This window comes from Pteropus vampyrus, unplaced genomic scaffold, assembly GCF_000151845.1.
Source record: "Pteropus vampyrus isolate Shadow unplaced genomic scaffold, Pvam_2.0 Scaffold140, whole genome shotgun sequence".
NCBI lineage: Eukaryota > Metazoa > Chordata > Mammalia > Chiroptera > Pteropodidae > Pteropus > Pteropus vampyrus.
This window is the reverse complement of record NW_011888921.1, coordinates 3,626,393-3,646,027: the sequence shown is the minus strand read 5'-3', so window position 1 is coordinate 3,646,027 and position 19,635 is coordinate 3,626,393. Positions and strand designations below refer to the sequence as shown.

The following is a 19,635-nucleotide window of genomic DNA, read 5'->3' as shown; positions in this document are numbered from 1 at the left end:
TCTCTTACCTGACAGGTTGACAGTGGCACCACTGAGTTAGAAGATTTTTCCTAACCCCAGGTTGATGTGGCCAAAATTAACGTCTGCCTGTGAGTTTGGAATCCCACAATCCATTGCTGTTAGAAGTAGAGTCCTGCTGTACTTGGTGTCAGTAAAGCTGACTTCTAGTATAAGGCTCCTCATTTCTAGAACCACCAGCACCCTGAACTCCCAGGGCCAGAGCCTTCTTTCCTCATGGTGCATTCTTCCTTAGTAGTCCCTGTCATTCTCCCTGTAATCTAGCTGTTTTGTAACCACTGGCATTCTTTACACAAACACACACATGCACGCACGCACGCACACATGCACGCACACATGTATGCATGCATGTCTAATTCTCTCATGTGTGCATAGTTCAAATCTTTTTCCTAGGAGACTCCTCAGCCGTCATGTAAAACAAGGATTCAAATATATGTACCAGGGGAGGGTTATTCCCAAACTTCACTTTCCAGAAGCATCTGAGTCTCAGCCATGGCCTTGTATCAATATATATATTTAAAGTTGAGCCCAAGGTGAAGAGTTCTGCTTCTAGATACCCCCTGGGCTGTTTTTCCATTCTCCATTCTCTTTGATCAATTCACATGATCAAATTCATTTGATCAATGTAGCAGAGAAAAATCGAGCTCTTGAAATGAAGTCAGATAAGAATTTCTTACAAAAGAGCACATTTCTTCACAGTGTTGTTTGAATCCACGATGGGGCCAGGATTCCAGGACAAGAGATAACTAAGCTAGAAACAGATTAGGACTCTGCTGCAGAAAATGCACTTTGGCTCCCAGAGTGATGGAATCGTGATAAAATGAGATCGTTTGTGATATCTCTACAGAGGAATACTGCAGGCTAACCTGAAGCTCCTTGAGTTTATAACAAAATCCCAGTGGTAGCCATTTGGAATGTGGATTTTCACTTCCTTCTTGTATCCTTTTGCCCAGTACTACTGTATGGGGCACCCAGTAGGTGAGCAATCAATGATGAGTGAATGAATGATGTTTTAAAGGATTTCTAAAATAGATCAAGACCATTTGCCTAAAAAAAAAAAAAAAAAAAGCTATTTTAGCCCTTTTTAGCCCTATTTTCCCCTTCCGTTCTCTTTAAATTTTTGTCCTCTTATTTTACCTCATTTCTCCCTTTAGACACTTATAGTCTGCTTAATGGGTTCCAGAAACTCTGGGGCAACTCTTTCTGCCACTACCATCCTGCCTATCTATGGGTAAGTAGTTTAAATAACCTGTGAAGGGCAGTTTTATGAATCTATTGGAGAAGCGTGACTGGAAGATAAAAGGACAGTTGAAAATACTTTATTGAAAGTTAAAAGCCCTATATTTTATTATTATTTTTTCTGGCTAAAAGCCCTATATTTTATGTGCTGATCATTATTCCCAGTGTAACCAAAAAGGGCCAAGTCTGATAATTGAGTGCGGTGAGAGCTAGTTGAAGTAAAGTTTCTTTCTCTGAGGTCCCAGGGCCCCTATAGGTCCTGTATGTATTTGTCATCAGCATCTCATTCTTAGAATGAAAGACACAGAAAAACACATCTATGACAGAAATAGATATGGGAAAATGTGTGGTTCTGATGATGGTTTGGGAAGGGTACACCTTCCTTCCAATGTAACTAGGTTTACTGAGATCTGGGAAGATAAGCCCCTGTGTGGCCCCCATGATCTTCTGGGCAGGGTTGTGTGGTGTGGCTGCATCCTCATGGTAGGTAGAGGAGAAAAAACAACTGAGAAAAAAAAAAAATTAAAGATGTACGTGAAAGGGGGGCGGAATTGATGGTGTGATGATAATGACAACTACGGTTTTCAAGTGTCTACCAAATGCCAGGTATTTTACTCAGCTCTGTACTATATTTATCTCTCATCTTCCCACAGCCCTATGAATGGGACATTATTATTCTTATTCTTCAGATCAGGACATAAGCTCAGAGGGAGTCTTTAACTTGTTCGAAGTTATATAACTACTAAGCGGTAGAGCAATGAATTGAGCCCAGGTCAATTTTAACCTTCAGCATACAGTTTTTGTTTTTCGTTTTTTATTTTCACTTGAGGAGACTGAATCTTTCAAGTTCCAAGGAATATGGAGGTCACTAGTCTTTGAAAGGAAGAGAGAGGAGGAAAGGATGAAAGGATAGTAAGCCTACCAAGAAATGTTCAAATGGTCTCTTAAGTACCCATAGAGAAGGAGCTGTGTCCATCTTTTCACTCTTGTATCCTCGGCACCTAGTCCTGGCACAAAATAGGTGTTTAATAAACATTTTTGAATGAATGAATGAGTAAATGAATGAAAAATATAAGTAAAAGGTCACAGAGACTTTTGAAGGGTACAGAAGAGAAAATGAAGAACTTGGATTGACTTTGCCTTGTCTCTACTGTGTCTTGAGAAAAGACATGAGGGCTTAAAAAAGTAGATGAGATTCAGAATAGCCATTTTGGAAATATAATAGAGAAGTCAACAAAAGATTAAGTCAAGAATGGCTGAGTAGTGAGGACAATGCTCCAGAAGTGTGTATAAATTTGTCAGTTATTTCTGAATAGTACTCTCTTGGTCAGGACGCTATAGAAAAAGATTTGGAGTTGCTTTCTAATCCCATATAACCTGTTTCACTACCATTAATGTAAAAGAATGAATTAAAAACCTGCCATATACAAGATATTTTATCAAGTGATGATGTTGAGAATTACGATTTCAATTGAGAAACCTAATAAGTAGTGCTGGATAGAACCAGGAGTCAAGTCAGTTCTGCTTTAAAGGCACATCTTTAAATATCTATTTAAAATAGTTACTATTGCTATATATATTTTTCATTTTACCATAAATATTTCAGAGTATGTCTATAAATGGTAGGGACTCTTTAAAAATCAAACCACAATATAATTATCACACTGAAAAGAAATTAGTAATGCTTTTAATGACATCATTACAATATATTTACTTATTGTTCAAATTTCCCCAAATTTAATTTTTATAGGTATTTGATCAGGATTCAAATATGATGCATATATATATTGCAATTAGTTTATATGAATCTTTAAGTCTGCAAGTTCTCTCCCTCTCACAACTTACATGTAATGGAAATCAAGTTTTCCTCTGTTGAGTTCCCCACAGTCTGGATTTTGCTAATTGTGACCCCAAGATGTCATGTAACATGTTATTTTGGTCTTCTATTCTATCTCGAAATGGTATTTGATTCTAGAATCTTGAAGAGATTTGATTTTTCTAGCAAGAACACACTTCATAAGAGGTGATGTGTACTTCTGCTAGAGAGAATCTAGACATCTCCTTTTGAGCAGTTTGTATCTACAGATGATCATGGTTTAGATTAATTATTTCATCGAGGGTTAAAAAATGGTGATATTCTAATTATATTAGTCATTTATTTATTAGTTGAATTCTCCCCAAAAGAAATTTCTTCTCATGATAGTTATCCTGAGATACAGTTTATATACATAAAAGCAGGATAAATGCTTGATTCTTCCTCTTTATTTGCCATTTTAAAAACAGTGGCATGGTTCCCTGGTATCTTCCAGAGGTTACCAATGAGGATGTTTGTTGTGGCTCTTGTATTTGTTTGATTTTTGATTTCTGCGTACAGACTCTGAAGCCATACTGCCTGGAAACAGAATCCCAGGTTTGCCACATGACTTTGAGCTAAGCATTTAAACTTTCTGAGCCTCATCTTCATCGTTTGTAAACTGGGGACATGTAATGGTGCCTTCATGACAAGATTGTTTTGAGGATTAAATGAGAATAAATATACATAGCACTTGGGAAGATGCTTGGCACATGGTTATCCCAATGTAAGTGCTTGTTATCATTAGTATTGCTATTGCTGTTTTTAAGTGTTCTTGAGTGGATGCTGGGCAATAATATTTTGTAAAAGGTCCCCAAGTGATTCTAATGTGAAACCCAGGTAGAGAACCACGAGACTTGAGAGTTTTAAAGAGATAATGTTTACAAAGCAGGGGAGTGAAAATGACTGTATTTGTATTTTAAAAAGATAGCCCCAAGATCGAGTCCCTGCTCCTTCGCTCACTAATAGCATGAAGTTTGGCAAGCACATTAACCTCTCTAAGCCTTAGTTTCTTCATAGGAAATAAGATTAATAATAGTGCGGGGCTCATAGAAAGGCTGCGAGGATCAATGATTCTGTACAACTCTAGTACACAGTAAGTGCTTAATAAGTGTTAGCTGTGATATGTCCAAAAAACTTCACCACAAGCCACAGTCCGTGTGCCCAACTGACACTCCTCCTCTCCCTGCCTAGATGTATCTCTTCATAGAACTAGTTTGTTCTACCTTTTCACCATTTCTTTATTCAAATAGAAAAGGCAAGAATGGGATATTGGAGAAGACTATATTCCACACAACCAGCTGTAGTAGAAAGGTATCTGTGCTCAATGCAATGAACAGCTACGTAAACTTACACTCCAGGAGTTCGTAGAAGAACATTTAATTTAAATAGTATTTTGAAAGAGAAACATTTCAAATTTGCTAAGCACAAAAATAAAGACCATTTGAACAGCTCTGTGCCCAAGTCCAGATGGATTTTCTGTTATCTTATTTGTACTTCCTGTCTTATCAGATAGTTCCTTCCTCTTCCCGTTGCACAGCTTTCAGTCATTTGTTTTTGTTATCTACACAGTATAAAATTTGGGCATTGCATTTGAGATATTGTGTGCTTTACAAAGAAGGTATTTTGTTTTCCAATATCTTAATTCATCGTCCATAAAGACAATAGACAAGAGAGTCTTTAAGAGACAGATGCTAAGGGATGAATTATTGATCAAACCATAAGCAAGTTGGAAGATGAAATGCATTTGCTAAATCAGTTTTTTTTTTAATCTTTTCCAAACTTTTTATCTTCCTAGGCTAGAGATGTATCAATAATAGAGAAAAATGTTATATACACAGGTAGGACCAACTAGAACAATCAGAGGCCTTTTATGATTTCCCATCCCATGGGCCCTGTGTTATGAAAAACTAAACACATCAAACTGCATTTATCAATATTTAATTTATTTCCCCATTTTTTAATAAATCAATATCATCTATAACTGCTAGCCAGAACATCCAATATGAGACATTCAGTCTCACCAAGTATGAGACAACCTATGTTACTATATTGTATTGCTAGAATTCCAGCTAAAAGCAAGAAAGTATTTGGCCAAAACCATCTTTAATGTGAAAACACATTGTATTTTCTCCCCTGGCATGAAGAGTGGAGGTGACAATCCTGACTTTCAGGGCCCTTTAACTTTTGGTTCCATCCTAAGTGGGCAGATTGGCCCCTCAAAGATGTCTGTTCTCTAGAACCTGTAAATATGCTAGGTTTCGTGGCAAAGAAGAATTAAGGTTGCTGAAGGAATTACGGTTGCTAATCATCTGACTTTGAGATGGGGGAGATTATCCTGGATTATCCAGGTGGGCCCAATATAATCACAAGGTCCTTAAATGTGGAAGCAGGAGGCAGAAGAGTCAGTGTCAGAGTGATATGATGTGAGAAAGACTCAACTAGCCATTACAGGCATTGAAGATGGATGGGCCCAGGAGCCAACGAATGTGAACAGCTTCTGGCTGGAAAGGCAAGAAAAGGGATTTTCTGTTAGAGCCTCTTCAAAGGAACATAGCTCTGCCAACACCTTGATTGTGACCAGAGAGACCAATTTCAGACTTCTTGCCTCCAGAATTGTAAGATAATACATTTGTGTTATTTTAAACCACGAGTTTGTAGCAATTTGTTATAGCAGCCAGGAAAACTACTACATAATCTCTTTTTGCAAATTATTGACCTTTACTCCCCTAATGGGCCCTGTGTTCTGGCCAGTGTGACCTCCTCAGTGTACTTGGGCATGCTCCTCTACCTACTTCTGAGTCCTTGTTTATAGTCCCCTCATTAGGACATCATTCCATCTCATATCAGTAGAGGCGAGCCCTGTTCATCTTTCAGATGCCTCCTCTGCCACAGGCTCCATTTTTCCTGTATCTGTCAGATGCATGCAATCTCTTACTGCTTTGAACTCCTGCAGTTCTGTAGCTATCTCTCTCTCTCCTGGAGCTTAAGTGCATTTTCTTCTGTAATAGAATTATTTGTACACGTGTCATATCTTCTCTACTGGATTTTAAGCTACTTGATGACAAGGCTGATGTTTGATTAATCTTTAAATCTTCCCCAGTGCTTAGCTCAATAGATTAATGTTCTATAAACTTAACATATAATCATAGCCTTTTATATATGTATACATATATATATGCATGTATGCAAATGACATCATTGAACCACCATATGCCCTCACAGGAATATAAGAAAAAAGTAAAAAACTAAGGTTTTTCCCAGGCATATCTATTTTTTAAGGAACAGCTCGAGCACTTGAAATTTCACAAAATGGAGATTGAAGAATGGATAAGTATGGTGGAGCTTATCCCTTGATTGAAGAGATGCATATTAGAAGTGGAGAGCTGTACTGGAGACACCTCTGTGGTCACCTGAAGGATCTGAGCAAAGAAAGGAACGTGAGGTCCATGAGTAACAGTGGGGAGGCCTTGGGCTAATAGCCCAAGTTTTCTTTTTATTCGGGATCCAGCCACTGGAAAAAAATGCAAATTTTTTTCATGCAGGTATTAATCAATATATTTCTTTCTAGAAAGAAAGAAACTAAGAATGAAATTAAACAACCACAACGTCAAATGGCTGATGGCATACTTGGCTTGTACATCTCTGTAAGACAAGGCCATTCTTTAAAAAAAAAAAAAAAAGGTTTTGTTTCCAAGATAAGTAGGTATCTTTTTGGCACCAGAATTTTCAGTTCTGTGAAAATAGAAAATCTTTGTTGTCGATATTTTGCCTAGTAGAGCAATTACTTTAGCTATGTTTTAGCTTTTGTCCTTCTAAAATAAATGTTAGACCCATGAATGCACATCCCTCTAAAGACTATTGTAATCCTGTTACATTTTTAGTTCTTTTCCTCTGAAATGATAGATAACAGATATATATTTTTAATTGCTTGTATTTTTGGCTATTTACTATATGCCAGACATTATGCTATGTTCTTTAAAGATATTTTGACATTTAAAACTAGCAATCCTGTGAGGTGGGCATTATTATTTTCATTTTAAAGTTTAGGTAGCTGAGCCATATAGAGTTTAGTTTCTTGCACAACCTCTCATCACCAATAAAGGCCATAGAGTCAATTTACCCAGAGGTGTCTGTGTCCCTAAGACCATGTTCTTGACCTCAGTGCCACCCAAACTCTCTCTGTGAGCTATTTACCAGACAGAGGGGGCAGCTATGTTTCTCCTGTACCGAGTAGTATCCAGATGGTGGCTGCTAATCTTAGATAATAGAATTACAAGGAAACTCTAGACAGGATGTTCCAACTTTTTTTTAATAACAACCTGTAATAAAAATCACATTTACCATCTAGTCACAGAACACTCACACACATCTCATGATGAAATAATATCATTGCTACTTAATAGGTACTCTGATATGTCTTATTCTATTCTATTTCTTTTCTTTTAGAATTCTGGTCAGGAAGCACTAGATTGTTTCCACAATTTACTCATGAGTCATTATCTTTATTCTGATAAAGACAGCATTAGTGTATAGCTAGTCTATTTTATACCATTACCTCCCCCCTCCCACCCCCGCTTTATTGAAATGTAATAGAAATTGGTTGCTCATATTTATAATTTACAATTCAATGAGTTTTTTTTCAATTATAGTTGGCCTACAATAACATATTAGTTTCAATTGTACTGCATAGTGATTAGAGATCTATATAACTCACGAAGTGATCATCCCACTAAATCTAGTACCCCTCGTCCCCTCTACATATTACAACATTATTAACTATTTTCTTTATGCTACACTTTTTATCTCCATGTCTATTTTGTAATTATCCATTACAATTACCTTTTTTAAAGAGTGTTCTACCATCTTAGGCAAGTTATTTAATTTCTAAGTCCTCAGTTTTCTCATCTGCAAAACGAGGAGATTGAGCCCCATTTGTGATTCTTAATCCTGGCTGCACATTAGAAATATTTAGAGAGATTTTATCACACCTACTGTAATAATAAAAAATGAAAAATCTTTAGTGAGCTTTTAAATACCTCATGTACAGGTTTTTGCCTCAGAATTTCTGATTTAATTGGTTTGGGATAGGCTTGTTTACGGATATTTTCTTTCTTTTTTATTTTTTTTTCTTTTTTAAATGTTACTGCAACTTGCTACCAGAGTTAGGAATTACTGGACTAGATGATTGTTAAATTTTTTCCCAGCCCCCAATTCTAGGCTATTCTGTCAGGATGAAGAGGTTACATTTTTAAAAATTATATTTTAAATTTATTCGTGTAAGGAGAAAAGGGCATTAACCCTGAGACATATCCCTTACCACAATGGTTTTCGCATACTAGTTACATAAGGAATTGGCTATTTGGCTCATCCCTAGCAATTCTGACCCTGTGTGTCCTGGGTGGGGCCACACACTCTGCATTTTTAACAAATAACCTTAGGCGATTCTGATGAAAATGGCTTCAGGAACACTGTACATCATCTCAACAACTGTTTATACTTCCCACGGTCCTCAGTGCTTGGCCTATGGTTGGTGCTCTGAAATGTTTGCTAGATTGCTATACCACAAACCTGCCTGGCCACTCTGCTGCCCTGTGTCAGCTCCATGGCTTCATGCTCATTTCCCCAGGTCTTTGATCCCTTTATTAACCAAGTTCAAACATTCAGATTCTCTTTTTTCTCCTACTCCAACCATAATTATGGCCTTAAATACTAAAATCACACTCAAACTGGGTAACTAATATTCTGAGAAGTGAATATATGGTGCTAGTTAAAACAATAGGATGAATTTGGAATAAATCTTCAATTTTATTTAACAAATATTTTTATATTGCTGTGTGCCAATCATAGTTATAAGGGCTTTACAAATATTAACTCAGCTTATGTCCACCCACAATAATCCTATGAGGTAGGTGCTATCATCTTCCTATTTTATAGATTAAGATCCTGAATCCCATTGTATCTGTAGCACTGATTTTATTATCCAGTTAATATTTTAATATGAGACATGAAACAAATGTAACTTTTGTGGTAGGCTGCTGCAAGGTGACCTCCTATAGAAACAAATTCAGTGTCTTCCATCGTTAGAAGTATTTCAGAGGAAAATATTGAGAACATAGTATTAAGAAATTACTTAGTAAAGCATTCTTAAGTTAATTGACCTAAGTAACAATTTCCTTGAATAACCTTATATAATATGGCTTTCTTATCTAAATTTTATCTCTAGCCCTGAAAATTTAATGTACTGCTTAATAAACATTTTCATTTAGTTAACAAATATGTATTTGCCAATAAACTAATAAGAGACTAGAATATCATTTGCCAATTGACATAGTTATATAACACCCTCATTTTGATGTGTAATTTATTTATTGGTCGATTGGAAAGATACATTCTCAAGATGAAGATGACTTCACAAAGGAGCACTTCCCACTTTTAATGTCCTTTTATTATCTGGTCCTCTTGGTTAGTTTTATTGAGTCTTATACAATCCCCAGACTTTTCCTTCTTCCCATCTGCAAAACCAAGACAACTTGTCTTCTATCTTCAGGTTCTTCTTCACTTGGTCTGTACCCTTGCTGCCCATCTAACTCTGAGCTTATTTCCAAATGTTGATATTGGGGCTCTTAGGTTGTTTCAAAGACCTGGCATCTATCTAAAAACCACATTTCAGATGATCAGTATCATATCTTTTCCCCTGTGCCTGAGGGGTCCTTGTTTGTAGAGTCCCAGATGATTGAGAGGAGGGGTCTGAGAGTAGACTCCAGTTGTACTCACTGTCATATCTCATGGTGGCCAGGCTTTTCTGTAGGAAATGTATCTCAGAGTAACCCAATAGCTCTCATAGATGAAAAAAAAAAAAAGAGTCTCTTCTTTACAAAAGAATGTCACTAAGAAATGTACAAGGAATGGAAAAACAGAAAATCAACAATTTTCCACCCTTAATGAAATCACAGTTTCAAGAAAGAATCATCAATGGGTGCTAAAGCCATTAAGTAAAAGATTGATGAGGAACTGGAATATCGACATGGTACCAGTGCATCACCCATAGGACGCAAGTCACAAATGGGAAAACCTAACTTTAAAACGCAGGCTTCCAGCTGTCACCCTGTACTTGGTGATCAATCTTAACACAGAACACTGAGAAACCAGCTTATATACCTCCTGTACAACACCTTACCTGTGACATATTTTACCAAAAATGTTTAACTTTCATCTAATCGAAACTTTGGATCTAATGTTCACATTATAGAAAACACAGGGGATAAAGTAAAAGTTAAATGACATTATGACGAAATCATTAGATGAACTCAGAAAGTGGAATATTCTACAGGACAAATCTTTTCAATGAGTCGTCATGAAAAAAAGAGAGTGTGTTTTGGGTTCTCTTCAAGATTAAGAGATTCAGACACATAATAACCAATGCAATGTGTGATTCTTTAATGGATCCCAATTTGAATGGCTGTAGAAAACATGTTTGTGACTGAGTGTCTGTCTTAGTCAGTTCAGGCTGCTATAATAAAGTACTGTAGACTGAGTAGCAAAAGAAATTTATTTCTCACAGTTCCGGAGGCTGGACATCCAAGGGCAGAGTGTTAGCATGGTCGAATTCTGATGAGGGCCCTCTTTTTCTAACTTCTCATTGTATCCTCAAATGGCAGGGCAGAGAGAAGCAAGCTCTCTTTTTACCGTTATAAGGTTTCTCATCCCATTCATGAGAGCTCCGCCTTCATGACCTCATCTAATCCTAATTATCTCCCAAAAGTCCCACCTCTTATTACCATCACATTATGGGGTACCATTTCAACATATGAATTTTGGGGGGATATAAATATTCAGTCTATCAGATGATAGCCCAAAAGTTTTGTTAATTTTGATAGATATGATACTTATCTTGCATTATGTAGGAAAATGTCCTTATTTCTCACATTTGAAATATTTAGGGGTGAAATATTATGAAATAATTTACTTCAGAAAGAGGAAAAAGAAAATGTGGCAAAATATTAACAATGATTATAAATTTAGGTTATGTCTATATGACCAGAATTACATGATTCTTTTTACATTTTTCTTTGGTAACTTTCAAAGTGTGACACTTACTAGAAATGCATATTCCTGGGCCCCACTGTAGACCTACTGAATCAGAAATTGCTGGGGGAAGACAGCAGCAATGGTGTTTTAACAAGCCCATCAGGATATTCTGATGCACCTTGAAGTTTGAGGACCACTGCCTTAATACATGGTGCAGTTAGGGAAGAGTAGAAGGTAGGAAAAGGATCAATGTGATTAATTACTGAGACAAAACATAAGATCAAAAATTTTAGTCCATGCTATGTAGACATGAAAGTGAGAAGTGAAGATATGAAGGGAGTGAGAAGCAAAGATAAGAAGCCGGGCTCAGTAAGGCATGTACCAGCTGGGTCTGAAAGGCAGCACTGAGCGTGATGAAGGGCGCCAGTCCAGAGCCCAGACTGGCTGTCACACACCTCGTGTCCTGGTTGTGTCACGTCTTTGGTGGAGATGTCTGGCTCTGCCGCAGCAGCTCCTGTTAGTGCTCTTGTTCTTCAAGGACAAGCTCTTTCCTAGAGATTTAGTCCTGCTCCTAACAAAGCTGCGACGTGTCGACAGCGGGCTGTGTTGAACGACGATCATTTTCAGAATGCTGTTTATTCGCTATTTCTCATTACGATGCTCCACTGAAATGTATCTTGGAATAATCTTTGACACTGTGCCATGTATCAAGCAACCGGAGTGGCATACCTCCCTTCCACGCCACACTCTGCTGGCTGGACTGGACCTGCCCCAATACTTGTAATCAAGGTGTACTGACCCCTGCCTCCCCATCTTAGAGGAAGAGGGCCATCATTCCTTGTTCATTTCATCCCACTTCAGTTAACTAGCAAATCTCAGGCTCGTCCCAGGCTTATCTAGTGAATATTAGCTCATATTTGGGTACAGATTATTATAATGATCAATTGAAAGAGGGATTAGAATATAAAATGTCACTAACAAATCTTTTCTTTTCACTTACTCCAACTACATTGTCTGGTATTTTCTAGAACAATATTTCTCAAAACATGTTTTAAAAGATGTTGCATATGAAAATGGTCTGTGGTTAAATAAATCTGGGAAATGCTTGGTTAAACACATTTAATCAAGTTTATTTCATGCAGAACTTCTCAGAGCATCTAATCCATTAAAACTCATTGTGAATTCCCACATGAGGCAATTGTAGAATGAATCCTTTTGTATGAATCTTTGCCCATAGAATGCATGAATAAAGATCATGGCTCAAGGGATATGTTTTAGAAAATGGTTCTTTAAAGATTAGTGGATAAAGTCTTATGAAAAAATATATCTATAAATTAAGCATACAGAGACAGAAGACTTTCTTGAAGTTGTAGGGATGAGAATAGTTTCTACAGTTTATAAAAACATACATAAAATAGTTTAAAACAATAGTAAATCCTTTCTCTGACATGAGTTTTAACGATCTAAGTTTTCAAAACAATTCATCTTTGCAGAATTCATGAACACAAAGCTGTCAGAGATGGAGCTGCTACTGCGTACAACTCTAGAATGTAATGTTGCCTTTGGAGTCAATGCTAGGGCCCTGCATGAATAACATGGGAGAGGGGGCTGACTCTGCTCCCATGGCAGCATGTCAGATTCCACTTGTTTTCAAGTGCTGGGCTTTGCTTTGTTTGTACTTATGGAAAAAATATAGTTACAGCTTTAAAGTTTCAGCCTTTGGTGTAACATAGTTTATTATAGAAAGAATATTGTGAGAAACCTATGCTGCTTGGATAATGTCAATTTAATCTTTAATTTCACTTTTTTTTCTTTTTCCAGAAAACTTGAGATGAGTCAAGTATAAAAAACTCTCAGTGCTGTCATTTCTTGAGGCTGGAGGATAGGCTGTTTGAGACCTGCATTTTAAGTCTTAACAAAAAAGCAATAATTTCTCTCACAAGTTTTGAATAATTTTGGTTCTTTTTACCAGACAATAGCTTGATTGCATTGCTAGGTTTCTTGATTTAAGGAGCAGGATGACAATAGAAAAAATGAGCAAAGAAGAAAGCTCTAAGGTGGAAGATAAAGGCCAGGATATGTATGAAATTAAATGCAAGCACCCACTCAAGTGCTATCAGGCTCTTACCCTAGTGGGAGTGGGATGGTCTAGGGGACATTAGCCACCCAGGATGACTTAGGTAAAGTTATGGGAGAGTTCTGTAGACCTTTTCTTAAGAAAAGTAATCAAATACAGCTCGATTTTAATATAAATCGCTTTCTTACTTGAGTACACAATATGAATTAATTATGTTCTTGAATATTTAACTCAAGTAAATATACTTGAACATCTTCTTTGCCAGGCATTGTGCTAGTAGCCGCTGGGAATTCAATAATGACCAAGATTCAGAGAGCTTACATTCTAGTTGGAGAGGCTAACAAACAAGCAACTACTAAAGACACTACTGAGCAGGGTTTGCAGTTCAAAAGAAGTAAAGAGTGCTGTAATAGACCTGAACTGTACTTTTTGATTCAATGACAATGGAAGGCCTCTTAGGAGGTGACTTGGGAGGTGTGGATGGAAGGATGAAGAATTACATGTCCAAAGAACTAGCAGGTTGGGGATGTAGAACGTTCTAGGCATAGAGAATAGCAAGTGCAAAGGCCCAAGTTATAAAAGAGCTTAACATGTTCTACGAACAGTAAGAAGTCCTATGAAAGCATAAGGAACAATGAAGAGAATTCCAGGAGATTATGGTTGCACAACAATGTGAATGTACTTAATATCACTGAACTGTTTATTTAAAAAAGTGATTAAGATGTTAAATTTTATGTTATGTGTATTTTACCGCAATAAAATATTTTTTTAAAAAAGATACACATTGCAGAGGCAGGCAGAAGCCTGATCATGTAGGATAGTGTAGGACATAGTAATGGTACTCTAGGGTAATGGATTTAGACTTTGAAGCGTCACAACTATAGAGATATTAATGTGTCATTTTAAGCCACCAAATTTGTGTTACTTGTTACAGCAGCCATAGGAAATTAACATACCTGGGGAGGAAAAGATTGTCCCTGTCCGAGTCTACTTGCACTTCTACCCATTTGTGAGAAACAGGATTTTAAGTAATTGGTGCAATTTAATCTGTAAGAGTGATGTCATCATTGACTCAGTGTTAGGTCCTCAGCACTGTATATCTAAGAACTCATTCCCCGTGATTCATCAAGGGAGATCAGATTAAGGAAGAATAATACATATTAACTTAACTCACGAGAGAGCTATAAACCAAAATGGCAGTTTATTGGTTTATTCATAGGAATGAAAATACTAAATGCATCAGTTTACTCACGTCAGCAGTTAAATGCCCCTTTTGTCTTACTGGGGAAATGGAAATCCAGAAAGAAGGCAACTGCCTCATCTTGAAGGCTGATGACGCCAAATCACACAGTCTGGTGCACTAGTCTCCCCCGCGGATTAGAACATTTAGATTGTTCAGAGATCTCACTCCTGACTTTGCTGGGACCTTCTGGCAAATTCTGACATGCAGTCACTACCGTTCTAGAGTCCTTGAATGTCATCACGATACTGCTTCGGCAATATGCTTCAAATGTGCTACAATGATTTTCAAATTTATGGAAACTCTCGATTATTTTAGACAAATTCATTCTGGGTAGTTTACCAAGTAGATGCCACGACTATTCATTCAGCAGCTATTGTCCTTGCTCTTATGAAGCCAATTGTTTAATGGTAAGGAGAGGCACCATTAAATATAGACACACACAAAACGCACAAATACTTTTGTGAAACCACTTCTTTATTTCAATTTTATGTTTACAAAATGACAGAGAATAGTGAGTGGGGAGGCAGGAATAACACGTGGTCACCCCTAGAGAGTAGAGGAAGAGGCCATAGCCAACAAGATCGGGTCAGACTGCTCTTCTCTGCCGTTGCAAGTAACAGCAAAGAACAAAAAAGTCCAAGTATGGATCAATGGCTTACATTAACAAGATCAGTCCATTTAGGGAGAGTGAGGTGATCTGTCCAGCCCATATCCATGCGGAGGAAAAAGGCCCCAGTCAGTCTAATGAGGTCTCGGCTCTGGAAGGGCTGGGGTCCGCTTCCTGTGAGATTTTGGTCGCCGTCTCCAGGGCACATAGGGGCCACGAGGTAGATTCCGGGGAAAACCCCTATGAACCACAGGGGCCCACTGCTGATAAGGTGTGGGGAAGGAGGGCCTAGGCGGCTGGGGACTAAACATAAAGTCACCTTCGAAGTCAAATCCTGTCTGGGTAGATGAGGGGACATCTGAATGGAAATAGTTTAAGAACTGATCTGACTGGAAAGAATGGTCTGAAGAAAAATAGGTATCTTGGGGACAGAACGAGAACTGGGGGGACGTCACTGGGTGAGGGGAAATGGGTCGGGGCTGTGCGGGCAGGAGTGGGGGCAGGGGTAGGCGGGGAGTTGGGAGCGGGAGCAGGGGGCGCAGCCTACGGGGAGGCAACGATGGGGTCGGGAGCAAGACCTGTGGATCTCTGCTGGCCTGGGCCTGCCTCTCGACTCCCAGGCCAGGTTCTCCTGTCGCACGGCCTGCCTTGATCCACTTGCCCACTGGGTCGCGGTTGGGGAGCTCCACACCCCAGGCGTCGGCCACGTGGGCCAGCAGGAGCTGGGAGAGCTGTCGGTGCGCGTATTGGTTCCAATGCACCCCGTCTCCCTGCCGGTGCTTCTCCGCATGGCGGAAGTGGAAATGCAAGTCCAACACGTCGAAACCGTGCTTCCCCGCCTCAGCAGAGCTGTAGAAGTTGGCTTCAATCACGCCGAGTCTCAGGCGGAGGGCCAAGGACTGCTGCTCCGGCAGGAGGAAGCCCCCGGTGATTTTCTCGCCAACCGGCATGGCCGTGTTCCACACCAGGAGGCATGACTCCGGCAGCACCTGGCCTAGGTGCCGGAACAGGTTCTCCAGGTTCTCCCGGTAGCTCCTAACGGAGTCCTGTCCGTACCTGGAGATGTCCCAGAGGCAGGAGTTAATGATGACCACGTCCGGGGTGTGCTTGTCGGCCTGCAGCTCTTCCAAGACGCCCTGGACATACTCGTTGTAGACGCGCGTGAGGAAGTAGAAACGCACCAGATGGTGGCCGGAGCAGTACTGGCGGACCTCGCGGTAGCTGGTGCGGTTGTGCATGGGGCTCTTCTGGCCTCCGACCACCAGCTCATCCTGTTCAAAGCTCATCTCCCCCTTGACCTTGAGCTGTCTGTGAGTGAGCAGGCAATCTTTCTGCAACAGGAGCACCAGGTCCTTGTACACGGACCTCTGGACGGAATCTCCCAGGACGACGACGAATTTGTTGTGGAGCAGCTGCCGCACTTCGGAGGACAGCAGGTGGACCATGACGCCCAGGGCAAGCGGCCTAGCTCCTTTCTTTGAACACGGATGGGTCTGCAGATAGCTAGGACAGAAGGAGAGAGTAGCTGGGAGGGACCCGCTCTCGGCAGGGCTGCTGTGTGGGTAGGACTCGGGACTAGGAATGGAGTTTTGGCCCGGGAAGCCTGCAGGACGGAACTCCACCTTAAGGCTGGGAGTGGGGAGAGAGAGAACAAGGAGGGAGCCTGGAGCCAGAAGCCCTGCGTGGCCCGTCCTCAGCTGAGGCCTGGGACTTGACCACTGAACTGCCTGCGGCTCTTGGAGGCCCAGGTTCCACCAGCCAGGAGGGGCCAACTCGGCCAGCCCTCTTCCCCGCTAGAAGGACAATCCACCACTGGGAAGGCAGCCCAGATGTCTGACAACTAGAGAATGGTCAGGCAAACTTCACAGCTGCCAAATAATGAGGACTGGGAGTAAGTATGGAGAATGTTTGTGATATGTTGTTATAGAACTTACTGACATGTGTGCCCCATATGATATAGGTATGCATAGATAACATTGAAAAATATATGCAAAAACATAGTCTTTAACAGTAGGATTATGGATGATTTGCTTTCCTCCCTTTTTTGTAAATATACCTTATGTAATCTTATATTACTTTTAACAACATAGGAAAAATTCAATGAAATGCAGCAGGTAGGAGGAGTACATGTGCCAGGTCAGAAAACGTTATAAAAACGGATTTCTTTAACAAGGAAGCAGCTGCTGCTTACTAATAAGGCTTGTAAAAAAGAAATAAAATTTGAAATAATTCACGTGAAATAATTTCAGCTGTAATATTCTTTGCTTTCCATTTGAAGGAGATCAGACTATGCCACCTCAAAATATGCCATTTTGGCATAAGGATGGTTTTGAGCGGAAGAATCAACAGCCACAGTTAAGTTCTCTGCACTCCCCTTATCTGCCTAAAAGCAGTGTATAAATTCCCCTTAGAGGAAGGTGCCCCTTCTCCCACCAGAGAGAAGAGTCAAGGTAGAAGGCAGAAAGTCGTCAACACCAAGATGAGTTTATATGTAGAGATCTTACTGAAATAGCCCAGATTTTCATCAGTTCCCCCATATATTTCCTAGTCACGTCCCCACGATCTATCATTCCTTGAAGCTCAAACCCTTTTCCCTTTGTTAAAATGGTATATAAGCCTCTGAATCTAACTGCTCCTTTGAGTTTCATTTCTTTTCCGTGAACTCTAGTGCACATAAATACTAATAAAAATTGTGTGCCTTTTTTTCTGCTAACCTATCTTTTGTTAGTTTAGTCACAGGGCCCCAAAAACGAACCTGATAGGGTAGAGGAAATGTTCTTTCCTCCTCAGCACATTGAATAAAATGTTAAAAGTTAAACTCCTCTTCAAAACTTCAGATGACGTTTATTGCAAGCTGCCATTTACAGCCATATTCACTAATGAATAAAAGGTAGAAACATACTTCAATACTAACACGTCTCAGATGGAGAGGAGGATGGCACTCACTGCGTACTTACACAGAAGCTGTTAAAATTCACTGTGGCTTGAAATTTGTAGGCTTTTATGCATTAGTAAACATCTTAATAGGTGTGGGTAGATAGCTATTATTAAATAACATTCAGTTTTTAAAAGCTATATACTATTTGTGGTTTTAAATGGGTATAAGTACAAAAATAAAAACATGAAAACTGGTAGACTGTAAGAGTTGCCCTAAGAGAGCAGTTGAAAATATTGTCTTTTTTTCCCCCAAAGAATCTCCATTCAAATGTTTTTTTGCTATCAGAAAAAAAAGCATAAAAATAGGATTTAGCTCACTGTGGTGCAACAAATGAAACTTAATTAAAGCAAACTCCAAATCCCTTTGGGATGCGGTCATGTTCATTTGTTTATCATCATTTATTTATCCAACTCACACTTATTAAGCTCCTACTAAATGCTCCACATGGGGTATATAAAATGAGTTAAACCTGATCTTCTCCTTCACGAGCAGGTCAGAAATATTCATTGATAACTGTAACAGAAAGTAGAGAGTGCTAAGTGCCATGAAAACAGAATGAACAAGGGCTGTGGACTTTTATGGGTCTTTGTGAACAGAATTTCTTTACCCCAAACCTAAGTCTCCAAAGTATAAAGGTGCAGGGGAGACCTTTTACCAGGGTTCCTACGCCACCAGCTCTGTGTGCCCTCCTCTGTGGGCTGACACTCTGGTCATATTCTGTGCCTAGTCCCCTAGGGTATTGAACATAACCCCTGCCATTAGAGTTCTCTTTTCAAGGCTGGCAGATCTGATAACCTAGTGCTGTCTCCTTCAGTGCTATTTTTGCTAACTTGGCCTAATGGATTTCTTCTCTGGATGTGAAGTACCCTAGACTTGGACTCACAGATGTGAGTCAAATCCATTACTTAAAAAAGCAGTGGGGCATGGAGGCACCTAAGCATACTGATGAAAAACACATTGCTTTTGGAGCCACACACTCTGGGTCTCAATCCCAACTCTTCTGTTTGCTATCTCTTTGTCCTTGGACAAGTTATTCAGCCTTTCTCTGCCTTAATTTCCCTTATTTATTGAATGAGACTTTTAGTACCCACTTCATATTAAATGTAAAGTGTTCAAAACAATGTATGACAAGTAGTAAGCATGGATAAGAGTTTTATTATTACTGAGCAAGTTTCAGAACACCAGGTTAGCCATCTGTAAAAAGATGCTGCTTGTCTAGCAGGGTTCTGTGAAGATCGAATGAGATGATCCAAGTGGAAGATTTTGAATAAAACAAAATTAATATTTATTGAATGGCTACTGGATGCTAGGTGCCTTACAAATATTATCCTATTTATAAGATAATTCTTATTATTCCCCTTTTATAGGAAAGGATATTGATGTGATGGAGCTAAGACTTAAAACCACTGACTCCAAGATCTGTCTCTGTAGGAGACCTCTTTTAGACCAGAATCCCTTGCATGCTACTCTGAATCCTAAAGTTTGGCTCCTATCAGGGGGACAGGCAGGAGAAGGGTCTTTTGGTGTGCTGGCAACCATTTACTCTGCCTGCCTAGGAGAGGTGGTCCATATCTATTTGGCTGTGTGTGTGTGTGTGTGTGTGTGTGTGTGTGTGTGTGTGTGTGTGTGT

General features: G+C 39.4%; 1 protein-coding gene across 11 annotated transcripts in view; it reads right to left on the bottom strand.

The window, feature by feature from the left end:
* Window positions 1-19,635, bottom strand: part of PCED1B (PC-esterase domain containing 1B) — a 151,747-nt gene that overhangs the window by 22,823 nt on the left and 109,289 nt on the right. For 6 of the 11 annotated variants that reach the window (XM_023535507.1, XM_011368194.2, XM_011368196.2 and 3 more), the window contains one exon: window positions 14,914-16,570. The exons of 3 other annotated variants lie outside the window; for them this stretch is intronic. In XM_023535507.1, the coding sequence (XP_023391275.1) occupies window positions 15,202-16,512 (1,311 nt within the window). In that variant the 5' untranslated portion in view covers window positions 16,513-16,570 and the 3' untranslated portion in view covers window positions 14,914-15,201. Of the gene's footprint in view, window positions 1-5,196; window positions 5,614-6,346; window positions 6,532-14,913; window positions 16,571-19,635 lie in introns of those variants that run through there. 2 more of the 11 variants (XR_896356.2, XR_002782326.1) reach the window with 2 other exon arrangements.